Source organism: Falco naumanni, chromosome 15 (genome assembly GCF_017639655.2).
Source record: "Falco naumanni isolate bFalNau1 chromosome 15, bFalNau1.pat, whole genome shotgun sequence".
Taxonomy (NCBI): Eukaryota; Metazoa; Chordata; class Aves; order Falconiformes; family Falconidae; genus Falco; species Falco naumanni.
In genome coordinates this window covers 16,483,252-16,495,789 of record NC_054068.1, presented here as the reverse complement: position 1 = coordinate 16,495,789, position 12,538 = coordinate 16,483,252, and the positions used below count along the sequence as shown (strand labels likewise).

Below are 12,538 nucleotides of genomic sequence, written 5' to 3'. Positions count from 1 at the left end.
CTCACGTTGGATATGATAATGCTCATTTTTGAACTTTAATTAACCAGATATTCAAAATTAATCATGCATTTAAGCACTGTGCGGAGTCGGGATTTCTGTCAGAAGGGCAAGTTTACACAGAGTGAGGCTATTTATTGTGGTACCAGCTGCATTTTCTTTTCTGAACTGGATGTTAAGTCTGTATTTTAGAGATGTCCCAAGGGGCATACTTTTCCACATAAGTACATTTACATATTTGGCTCTTTTTTTTCTAATCTCTCTTTTGCTATGTGTGGGGTTTTTTGTTTCAGAAATCCATGCAAAGGAGTTTTCATTGATTTTGTATTTACTGTTGAACTCTTTCCTCCGCCAGACTTTGTGTTTGCCCATGTAATCCTGACACAGGTCACAGACCTGCCCTGCTGCTGGAGCTGCGCTGGGGACAACGGGCCGTGCCCCGGCCGCGGCCAGCACCAAGATGGTTCGGGGCAGATAGGAAATTTCATGCGTAATCAGCCAGCACTGAACCAGCGCGCCAATTGGACAAGGAAGTCTGATTTAATTGAGGCTTCTTCCTTCCTTTTTGTAAAACGCAGAATTGTGCCTGGTAGAAGGAAACACAGACATGTTTTTCCGCAATCAGAAAATGCGAAGCAGGCTTTTCCTGGCTTTGTACAGACTGCACATGCACTACAACTAAAAGCTCTTCAGCAGTTTCCAGGTGAGTGTTCCATCCACTGCAGTTTCTAGTGCTTCTTGCAGCTCAGCGAGGCAGCTGGAGCGGCATTTACCCTGGAACGGAACAGGATGTGTGCCTGTTTGGGGTAAAATTGTGTAATTTGTGGCAGGGCTTTTGTGTTGTTTTGGACTTTTTAAAATGTAAAAATAAATAGTAGCTTAGTTAAAATCACTTACAGTGGGGTTTAGCTGTGAAAATGAAACTGTTTATATAAAGTACAGATAGTTTTCAAAGCAGATACATTCAAGGCAGAAAACTTGTATGTAATAAACCTTCACTTCTGCCTTCTTCTGTTTACAAGCATGTTGTGTTTGTCTGGTAAATCATGTTTTAAAGTGGTATTTTTAGATATAGACACATCCATATACATATTCTATGTAAAGTTATGCGTATATATATAGATTTTTTTAATATAAATACAATTTTGCTTATAAGGCTGTACCAACTTATAACCAAGAAAAAAGTTGTCATTTAAGTTGGTTCACCCATTTTCCGAATCCTCATTTAGTCTACTATATTTGAGATTATCTTGACATTAAAAACAAATATTTGCAAGTTTATGCTGTTGGCATAAACTGCCCTGATTTTCCAAAGACCGAGCAGGTAGATAGTAAGTGACTACTCTCCGTGTTCAAAAAGCACATCTTGAGGAGGACTAGAAGAAGACTGAGAATTTCATCTCCTAGACTGAAGTCCAAAAATAAGGGCTTCCGTGATGCTTTTATTAAGGAGGATGACAACATGTATGTATTTGCTTATCCAAGCCAGGCAAAGGAAGGGTTTCTGTTAAAGGAAAGTAGTTTGCACTTCCATTATTTCCAGTGGGGAAAGTAATTGCTCTTCTTTTTAGAGCCTTGCAGTTTGCCAGAAATCAATAGGTCTGCTGAAGGAGTTGCCCCACCTCTGTGTCTAGCATTGCATAACTGTGTGGTAGACAAGTGGAAGCAAAATGATGTGTAGTAACAACTCTGTCCTAAACCCTCCCATTACTTAATAGCTGATGCTTGGGCATTATGTCTACATTTGTAGCAGGAAGGCTTCTGTTTTTTTAAAAATAGGTTGTTCCGTTACTTGATTTTCACCCGCTGGCTGAATTGCGAGTGACATTTCTCTCATGCTAACAGAACACAGTACCCTGGCAAAGTTGTTGGGATGCTCTTAGAATTTTTTTCAACTGCTGCTACAGCATGATGATGTAACAGGTATGGTGGTGCGGTTTTTTTTAAACTAAAAAAACCCCAACATCTTGGGGAGACATTTATGCAGCAGAATGACCAATCTGGTCTATGGAGCAGGAATGTATTGTGTCAGGCACTTTATCAGTATGTGGTAAAATCATAGTCCTAGCAGAACAGCCTACAACGGATCTACTGCCAGCACAGTATATAGGTTAATAGGACAATCAAAGGGAGAATACTTCTGTATGATAATTAGAAAAGTCAGTTCTCCTTCCACGTAGCCATTGTCAGATTCAGTTGTTTTGTTCTCACAGTCCAGAGACAAGTCTCTGGAGAGAACTTGAAACTGAAATATGGCAAAAATACTTTACTATTTTAGATATCACCCTATTTTGCCCTACAGGTTGTGATTAAGAACAGATGGCAAATTTTGGAGTCTTGAGAACAGTAAATTCTACCAGTGTAAGAGAGCCAGACTGCTAGATATACTAATTATCTCCAAGATTTTAGTTCATCTGAACTTGTACTTGCAAGCTTGAGGGCAAAATACAAAGAGAAAAAAATCTACACCCACTGAAGTTTATGACAAAATTCTCATAGATAAGAATGGAGTTCCCCACCTAATCTTACTCAACAGAACTTCTTATGGGTTTCCTGTTTGATTTTAATCTGCCAAAAATATATCCAAACAGTTTCAGTGGTAACGGTAATAGGAGTGGCCCTTCACTGGTAGCTGTGTAGATATTTGTTTATTACTTTAGTTTTTATGAAACAATGGTTGCCCTCATACAAGTTCATAGAAAGCAATGAGTAAGTCAATAAAAAAGATTACCAGACTGGATCCTCTAAAGGCGTGCTACTAAGAAATGTCATATTTTTTGTAATCTTTTAGTGATAGCTTGCAATGGACCAAGACTTGCACTGCACAGCAGAAAAGGAACTGTTGGAAGCTGTAAGCAGGATTACTACGTTTTCTACCGCAAGTCCATCTGATGTAGAACAAAATCAACCCAAAGCTGAAATTTCATGTCAAGTGAGAAAAGAAAACCCAGAAAAAGATGACCTGCAAGGTTGATGCTATCCTTTAATTTTATTTTTCATGTAGCTATTTATGCCAGTAATCTTTTATATAAAAACCTTTGCTTTATTTATTGCAGCAGTAGTCCAGATTTACACTGCTATACTCCACTGAAAATAAGCCTTGATTAAACTTGTAGTAATAATGTAGCAATAGTGAAAAGATGCACATCCTGATGTGCATGTATGCACACAGAGCTTTCCTTTTAAATCCCCTGCACCTAAAATGTATTCCAGATTTAATTCGTGCACCAGTGACCGAAACAGTGATCATCACATGGGGTGTTCCGGGAGTGCACTTTCTGTACATCACAAAATCTGAACTTCTTGGCAGCATCAGCAAGGACACCCAGACAGAAGCTAATCTCAAGGCAGAAGTGTCTCCCATGCCTTATGAAGAGGCAGCATTGAACATTTACTATGCCCAAGATTGCTGTCATCTGTTATTAAATAAAATGTTATATATAATCCAAAATATATATAATCTCATCAAGATTTTCAGCCTTAAAAGTTGTCATAAACACCACGTCTCTTAGGAAATACATGCTTTGTAGAGATTGAGCCAAACCCCAAGGCCTTGATAATTGAAACTGTATGGCCAAATGATTAAGAACATGTAAAAGTGAGGCCACTGAAGGAGCCAATGGTGCTTTTACAATTCTATTTCTGCAGCAAGCTGTTATCTTCCCATTCATTTGCTGTCATTCACCTCCATTGTCTGAATGTTAGATACAGTGCAGACCAACTTCAGCTGACTGCATTGACAGAGACATTATTGATTGGAAATCGGGACTGGTGTGCCCACTGAAATACAAATACTCCGTTTCTTTTATCTGCCTTGCTAGCCTCTACTCCACCTGATGAAAACTGTTGTCAATACATTTCAAAGACAAATCATCCTTTTGAAAAGCTACATCAAATCCCCCCATAAGCAAGCTCTTCAACCAGCTGTCCTAAATTTTTATATATGCATGTATGTTTGTGTTCGTGTATGGCTGGGCGGGGAGAAAGAGGGAGGAAGGGAAGGAGGTATATAAAATATTTCTAGCTGAACTGTGGCATCGGTTCAGCTACAAAAGAAAAAGAGGATGTGAGAATTCCTCCTTTGGCTGAGCTGGTTATTAGAGTTTCTCCTTTAAGGTTAGAACAGTCATGTTTTCTCAGCTTTCACCTGTTACTGCACAAACCCAATACTTGAATAGGGTCAGTATTTGAATATAGGTCTGAATGTGCAGCTGCATTGTAGTATCTCCTCCTTTTAGCAACAAAGGAGCCTGGAGAAACATCTGATTTAGAAGACACCGTCAGCGTTTCTCAGGACTGTGTCTGGGATGGTGAAGCATATCTCCTGCTCACACTGTGCCCAAGGTTACAACCTATACATACAATGCTTCTTGCCAGTATTTTTTCTAACTTTGTATTCGGCAGCCAATTTGGTGTCTTTCAAAACTTCAGACCAAAATAGCTTCCCAGAAAGAATCTGGACCTGTCTTTATTAGCAGTGAAATTACTTAGCAGTCTTGAGGTCTTGCTGTTACAGCAACAGAAATTCTAGGCTCTCCTTTCACAATAAATGCATAAGCATTTTCTTTCCAAATGCAAAGGTTATAATCTGAAATGCTAAATATATTGTTTTTAGATTCCAATGCATCCTTAAATCCCAACTCTTCGATGACCACTAAGGAGCTTCAGGAATATTGGAGGAATGAAAAACGCCAGTGCAGACAAGTCAAACTCCTTTTTGAAATCCCATCAACCAGAGTTGTAGAGCACCACTTATCTAAATATGTGGTAAGCTAAGAAATTAATATGTAAGGAGATCATTAATTTTTATTCACTCTACAGGGGTCTGCAGAGCACACAGCATGCCTCACTACATGAAAGCCTCACCGAGGACCAAGTTTTGCAAGCTATGATTGTACTGAGTAGAACGTTTCTCACTGATCATATGGGCATAGCTAGTGGAATCTGCCCCCCCCCCAAAATCTCTGACATCAGTTCACAAAATCTGCAGCAGTGGAAAAGTGTACCAATTAAATTAGTAGCTTGAGTATCCTTAACACCCAGAGGCTTGTCAGCATTAAGGAAATTCACGCAAGTATGAAAAAGATCAATATAGTTACATTTCCATGGAGCTCGCCTGCTGCAGCAGCTGCATTGCATTTGTGTAATTTCCACATCAGAAATTTATGTTAGCACAAGTGCAAAATTCTTCGATGTTGAAAAAGTCTAAGATATCCTCCAACTAGATCACTTGGGATTGTTCCCCTTCCCTACCTAGAGCTCCTTTAGATGACATATTTCTGTCATATTTTTGAGGTGAAACGTGAGTATGAGGGACAGGAACAACAGAACAGTATGGATTTTTTTATCTTACAGTACTGGCACTTGGTTTCTATTTCTGATTCTGCTCCTGACCTTCAGGAGAACTGATCTGGAGGAAGTCTCTTTCAGTACCCCAGTGAAATTCAGATAGGGATGTTTTCCTTGTTTGCACCAGCCTTTCAGATCTGTAACTGAAAAATGCCAAGAATCATGCTAGCGTTGCTGATACTGGATGATGGAGCTTGGTAGATTTTGAAGCAGGTAAATGTCCTGGAGACTGTCCCAAGATCTTGTTGTGTGCTTTACACACCTGCTTCAATGCTGCCATTCTTGCATGCACTCAATAGTATCCAGCTTGTTGAACAGTTTAAAATTATTGTAGTATAACTGTATGAGAACAAGAGTATCATTCAGCATATGTGCAAGTAGTTAAACTTGGCCATAAATTACATGCCTGGACAAAAAGATTTATGTTACAACAAAATTGAACCAATTTGAATGATAGTAATTAAATGGTATTTCTTCCCTTTTTCATGCACACTCCACAAGTAAAAAGCCAAGTACTTGTAAATTATTCACTTAGCTGCCCTTGATAAAATGATAGCTTAAAAAATTGCTCTTACGATTGTTTTGGATATGCATCAGGCTTATACACACTTTTCAGCAGGGAGTAGGACAAAGTATAGAAAAATGTCACAGTGCTTACAAATGAAAAGAGATCAGAGAAGTCAGCTCAACTTTAGAAAGCTTTCAAGGAGTGCCTGCAAAGATCATTCATGAAGATTAAAAGAGAGAATTTCTCTTTAAGGAAAAACAAGGAGGAGAATCAGACAGACATTAGTGCTAGTACTGGTTTGCACCCTTCAACAGCAGCAAAGAAAAAACTGGCATGAGTAAAACTGCTCCAGCTCCCGTGTAATTCAGTGGGAACAGTGTGAAGTTGAATATGAACACAGTCATCACCCAAAAGCCAGAAAGGTCAACAGTCTGTGTCCTTAGCTAGTATATGATGACACAGTTAAGCTGGCCTCAGTAGAGCTCCACTGATTTACGCACATTAGGGATTTGGCCCTTCCTCAACAACATTGTGCTTGGATCAGGACTAGAAGAGAGTCTATTTGTACAACACGTAACACACAGTTTTATTTTGCAGCTATTTTTCTAATAACATATTTATTATAGCCATTTTGAGGCTAGTGAAGAGCTGAGGAAGACATGCTCTTGAGTACTGTTAATGTGGGACAGCATTCCTGTTAGCTGTTAGTGAAGGATTTTGGATAGCAAACAGATTGTTGTAGAAACGTCACATTTTTTTGCATTATTTATATGCCAAGTAAGTTCGAATAACAGGACGATGATTTAGAGGGGAGAAAAGGCTTTGGAGTTGCTCCATCTTATTTTTGCACACACCAAATATTATTGCCGAATACTCCTTCTTTCACAGCATTAATAACACCCCCAAATCCCTAGAAACGTCTGATACAAACAACATTTTTGAGTATTATGACCAATGTAAAATAGATTACATTCAATATTAAGTCTGGGAAATCCATTCAGTTCTCTGAAGATGATTGATTGCAGCAGCCATGGCTGTTATAAACAGAGTACAGCTACAGAAATGCTTTGTAAGGGATTTTACTTGCTTCAGTCTGCTGCTAGTTCACCGTTCCCAGCACCTCGCAGGATGGGATCTGTTAGCATATTGTTTCTCTGCAACTTATTTGCATGCTAAAGCTAAGTCTGGTGACAAAAGTACAGAACAGCAGGAGGTGGGAATTATTAATTTGATGGCTGCAGATTTCAAAGGTCGGGCAGCTACACTGAGCATGCACCATAAGCCCAGGCAGGGACTAATTTAGCAGACTACTATAAACCGTAGAAGTATACAAGGTTACACACATAAAATTGGAGGACAGTTTCAGCTGGTGGAATATACAAGCACAAAGACTTTTCAAGGCAATAATGGACAAACTCTGACTGCACTGGGGCTAGAGTGATTGTTCTCATGCTTGCTTTTCTGTTTTATTGTGTTTAGATGTATAAAATCATCATTTTGCAAACAGGGAGTTTTGACAGCAACAAGTCTGTAATTGAACGGCGTTATTCAGATTTTGAGAAACTTCACAGAAATCTGCTGGAGGAGTTTAGTGAAGAAATGGAAGATGTGACCTTTCCCAAAAAAACTCTGACAGGGAACTTCACAGAAGAAATAATCAATGAGAGAAAATTAGCCTTCAAGGACTACCTGAGACTTCTATATTCTACGAAATACATCCGAAGATCAAAAAAATTTATTGACTTTTTAACAAGGCCGGAGCTCCAGGAAGCATATGGTTGCCTGCGGGGTGGCCAGTACACCAAAGCTTTGGAAATCCTTTTAGAAGTCATTGGTCTGCAGGAAAGGCTGACGAGAGGCAACCCTATCTCAGTTGTCCCTACTCTCTGTGCTATCGTGGTGTGCCACAAGGACCTGGAAAACCCCGCAAGCGCCTTTGAATATGGAGAAAAAGCTCTATCACGCCTTCATATGCATACCAGCCACAGGTATTATATTCCACTGTTAGAAACAATGATCACTTTGGCATATGAACTTGGCAAGGATTTTCTGTCTTTGCAAGAAAAACTGGAAGAATGGAAGACAAAAAAAGATCCCATACGGGTTTTTACCCTGAAAGAACTTGCAGTTCAGGAGTACGTGCACTGAACAGAAGAAACAATTTCATTAAAGAGCAAAGCTGTCAGCAACTTTTCCCGAACACAAACTTTTGAAAGAGTAAGAACCGGAAATTATCTGTTTGGCTAACATAACTTTATATTAATAGAAAAAAGTTAAATATCTTCCATGTTCAAAAGGAACATTAACATTTATGTTGGAAAATATAATGTATTTACTCTACAGATATGAGGTGCACCTAAGCTTATTAAGGTTTTTGGAAAGAAATTTTCAACAAAGTCATTTATGACTTGCTTATTTTGAACATAGCCTATTTCGTGTGACAAGTCAGAATAGGAAAATGCAACAAATAAAGCACTTAACCTGCAGAATCAGAGGCATTGCTTGTTGATGTGGAAACTATTTCCTTTAAAGAGGAGAAATATCTACTCAATTGATGCAGTCTAAAGGATGGATCTTCAGACACTGAATGTAGTTATTTACTCCTCCAGCTGAAGCCTGGTCAAACAGCACTTTGTCATTTCTGAGAATGATGGGATTGATCCTGCTCCCACTGAAGTCAATGGCTGTGGGCAGGAGGACCCGGGAGGAAGGTTTACAATCAACTTTGTCAGGAACAAAAAATACAAGCAACAATCGTTCCATCAGAGATGAGGGAACATGCTTTATTTCCCTTTTGCAGTTAATACAGTTTTATGATTTGCGTTGAAGGCATATTGTTGTTTGGGGTGATCTTTAAGTACAGCTCTGACCAGGGTAGAAAATTCATACCATGTGTACTACATACATAACGGAAAGGAACCACAGAAGGGTGCTGTTGGGGAGAACATCTGGCTAATATAATGCTAGCATTTAATTCTGATTATCAAGCCGTGGGACAAATGGTTAACAGACAGTCTGTGTTAAACACATGCTTCCCTGTTGCCTTTCAGAGATTTATTTAAATTGGGCATTGCCTTGGCTTTGCAGCCTGGGCACCATGCAAATATCATCTTGGTGGTACTGCGATACAACAGCTAATTCTTTCAGGGATCCAACTCACATATACAAATGCTAAGCTTGTCTTGGCCCCAACACTCCTGTGAAAGGTTCCCAAGAGCTGAAAAACTCTCTATTTACCTGCTTCTACAATTTCCCTCAACTCTATTATCTCTCCCATACACTTATTCTAATATATAATAATCTGGTAAATTAATTCTCATAAATATTGTAATTAACATGTCATGCTAGCATGGATGATTATTCTCTGCTGAATATAGTCCACTGAGTACTTTCAGGCCTGAGTTCAAATACTGCATGCACCACAATGACACTGTTTATAAATTAGGAATAACTGTATTAATTTACCTCCCAGGTATATAAAAGTATCAGCTAACTGAAAGCGCACTGCACCTGAAAAACACTGCTGTGCATTGTTACAAGAAGGACAGCTTAGAAAAAATACAGAATAATAGGAACGTCTAGGATGGAAAGTTAATATTTTAAGTAGCTATTAATAGCTAGGCATTAAACTCATATGTGGATTATTTGTTATTTGACAATTATTATTTTTTCTAGTTATACCAGAAGTAAGAGAATTTAGAGTAATTTACTAGCAGACTTCAGGACTAATGTGCTCGCAACATACTACATTGCAGGACAGTCAAAAGTATCAAAGGTAACACCACCTTAGAGGATCATGTCTGAATCAGTAACAAAGTGGCAAAGCAGAAAGCATGTCTGGGGTTTGCAGCACTCAGACACAGCAGACGGGAAGCATGGCCATCACGCTGCTCTATCTCCACAGCAGTTTGTGGTGAAAGACAAAAAAAATAAGTGAAAATTTCCCTGCTTTTGCTCCCTCCCACCGTTGTGTGCAGTATCCCAGGCACAGCTGCCTCTGATTCTCCTCAGGTTTCTATGGGACTGTACATGAGTAGCTAATTGTGTCCACAGACCCTCACCTTACAGATGACTACAAGATCAGAGGGTCCATAAGTACATGGTGTCTAGCAAGGACAAGTACCAGGAAAGCAGCACATCAGAGAGATCTTACTTAACCTTTACTTGTAATGCTATAACTTTCCATCTCTGAAGGATTAACCGATCCAAAGCTAACCAATTTTTGTTGGCATGTCAGCGCACATTAGGAATATGAGGCGGCGCAATCTGGCTAAGAGAAAAATTTACATAATTCAAAAGGCACTAAAATACACAGTGCCAAAACCCCCACTGTTTTGTTGGTGTAAGCCAAATTTCCTCTGAGAATGCTTTTCCATGTAATCTGCTAGCAGAGTTTTATCAGCAAAATGGTCCTAGAATAGGTCACTTTGTCCCTATCCACCAGAAGGCAGAGGTCAGGCTCCTTGTATTAGGGGGAAAACTAACTAAATAAATACAAGTGTGAAGAAAGAACAATGTGTCTGTTGGATAATTCCCCCACACCGAACTTCTTTAAGGGAGAGCCTTCTCGGTGGGGCATCTGTGGCAATCATCAGCCATGTCTTCAGAGCCACCCAGGAAGAACACACTATCTGCCTTACTCAAAGGGCTGATTTCAGTTTCTGCTGCATTCAGACTTCCAGTCAAGCCACTTCACGTACAAATCCGCGGAGCCTACAGCACATGTCAAAGGGTCAAGTGTAGTGTTCATAAAAAGTTCCTGATTTCATTAATATTAGAATACAACAAAATTAAAACCTCCTCTGCCCCAAGCAAACCATGTATGTACTCCCTTCCTACACATGAAGAGCCTGTGATCTTCAGATTTATTAATCTCTTCAGAGATGACATTGGAAATCCTTGGAAAGAGAAAGCTAGTACGGTGATGACGATGAGTAGGGACCCACGGGGCCTGGATTTCACCTGGAGCTCTGCCAGACTTGGTCTGAACTTTGCAGAAGTATCTTAATTTCTGTGCCCCTATTTCCTCACCCAGTACTTTCCCAGCAAAACTTCTGCATCCAGATTTTCAGTAATCACCAAACAGAAAAGCTGTGAAATTTGAACAAATTAACTCCATCATTTAACTTCGAAATGTGCATTGGGATGGAGGCAATTTTGAACTATAGAAGCCTATTTAATTTATTGAAGATACCTTGGAATGGAAGAGAATTTAGAGGCAGTAAGCACCAAACCTTTGTCCTTATTGTTAATTGCATGGTTTCTTACTAATGCAGTCCTATTTTAAAATCAGGTGTTACTTTTCTTACACACTAGAGAAGTTACAAAATTATCTATTTATTGCATTGGACTGTAGTGAGACCATGCTGGCTCATCAGCTCCATAGGCAATCAGCCAGTTCTGATTTCTTAACTATGTACTCTCCAGAGACTGGCTGGACCTGCCAAAAGAATTCTGCTTTCTCACATTTCAAAAGTCAACTTCTGCATATTCTTTATCACTTGATTTTTACAGCACAGTGAGTATTCAGCAGTTACCTGTTGTTAAACTACAAGGTAATGGCATTCCTGCTCCCATACTGACCCTACTGTCTTCCACTTGGAATGACAGCTGACAGTGACTGGGTTCCCTCTGCCTGTACGTGCAACTTTATCTTCCACAGTTAAAAATGTGTAGCTGGATAGGACAGATTTCCCTATCAGAGAAGATTGATCTCTTTCCCCCTTAACGTTGCCCGGTGCAGGGATACAGTAGTGGCTACAGAGCCCCCATTAATTAATTGAATCTGTCCTGGCTTTTTCGTAAGATATATAAAAATGGGTGATCTCCACCAGCCACCACATCTTGTTTTTCCTCTGAACAGTGTATTAAGAATGGCTCAAAAAGGAAATTGCTAACATTTTAATCCATGTCTATCTGTCTTGCTTATCTATTGTCCTTTCTTAACTCTTGTTAAGAAGCCATTGGAGAAACAATGACTAAAATCCTTGTGCACTCTCCATGGAGTTTGTGTGCTGTCCCCAGAGTGCACAACCCACCTTTCCAGATGTCGGGCCAGCAAAAGTGAATAGCACTGCATCAGTGAACCTACCTTAGAAGAGGAGAGCTCTGGCACTACCACATATGGAAGAATGGAACATAAATTAAGCAGGTGGTTGCTGCTTCCAGACAGCCATTTTACTTCCAGTCTACATTGCTGTACAATATTTGAGTGATAAAAGCCTGTTTTATACATAAATTCATTTTATCCATTTCCTGTCTTCCAAAACAATGTGTGCTTTTTGCAAAGAATTTCTTCAGTTTAATAAATGGAAATGAGCAGTTGCTGGCATTTGTCCTGTTTGCATTATTAACATTCATCAGCCATTCTCTATACCTGGAAGGCAGCTGGAGTCAACAGACAGAATGTCTGGAGACCCAAGCTCTGCTGTTGGCAACATCACAAGCCCACTGAGTGACCTTGATCGAGTCAACTCAAATCTCAGCTTGCTTTTGAATACCAATATTGCTTTGCCCTCTTCTATAAAGCGATGTTGTACTGATACTGATATTTTATCAGTACATTCCAATGTATCATTTTCTCCATTTTACAGCTGGGGGAATTGCGGTACAAATAAGAGAAGTGATTTTTCCCCAAAGTCTAATACAGTGGTCTGGAGACCACACTAACCATCTGGAGAAATA

The 12,538-nt window shown here is 39.5% G+C and overlaps 1 protein-coding gene across 1 annotated transcript; it reads left to right on the top strand.

The window, feature by feature from the left end:
• Positions 1-609: 609 nt before the first annotated feature.
• On the top strand, positions 610-12,178 carry SNX20 (sorting nexin 20). Its single transcript, XM_040615481.1, has 4 exons — positions 610-700; positions 2,789-2,966; positions 4,613-4,764; positions 7,334-12,178. The coding sequence occupies exons 2-4, from the start codon at positions 2,801-2,803 to the stop codon at positions 8,000-8,002; spliced, it is 987 nt and encodes a 328-aa protein (XP_040471415.1). The 5' UTR covers positions 610-700; positions 2,789-2,800; the 3' UTR covers positions 8,003-12,178.
• Positions 12,179-12,538: the final 360 nt, after the last annotated feature.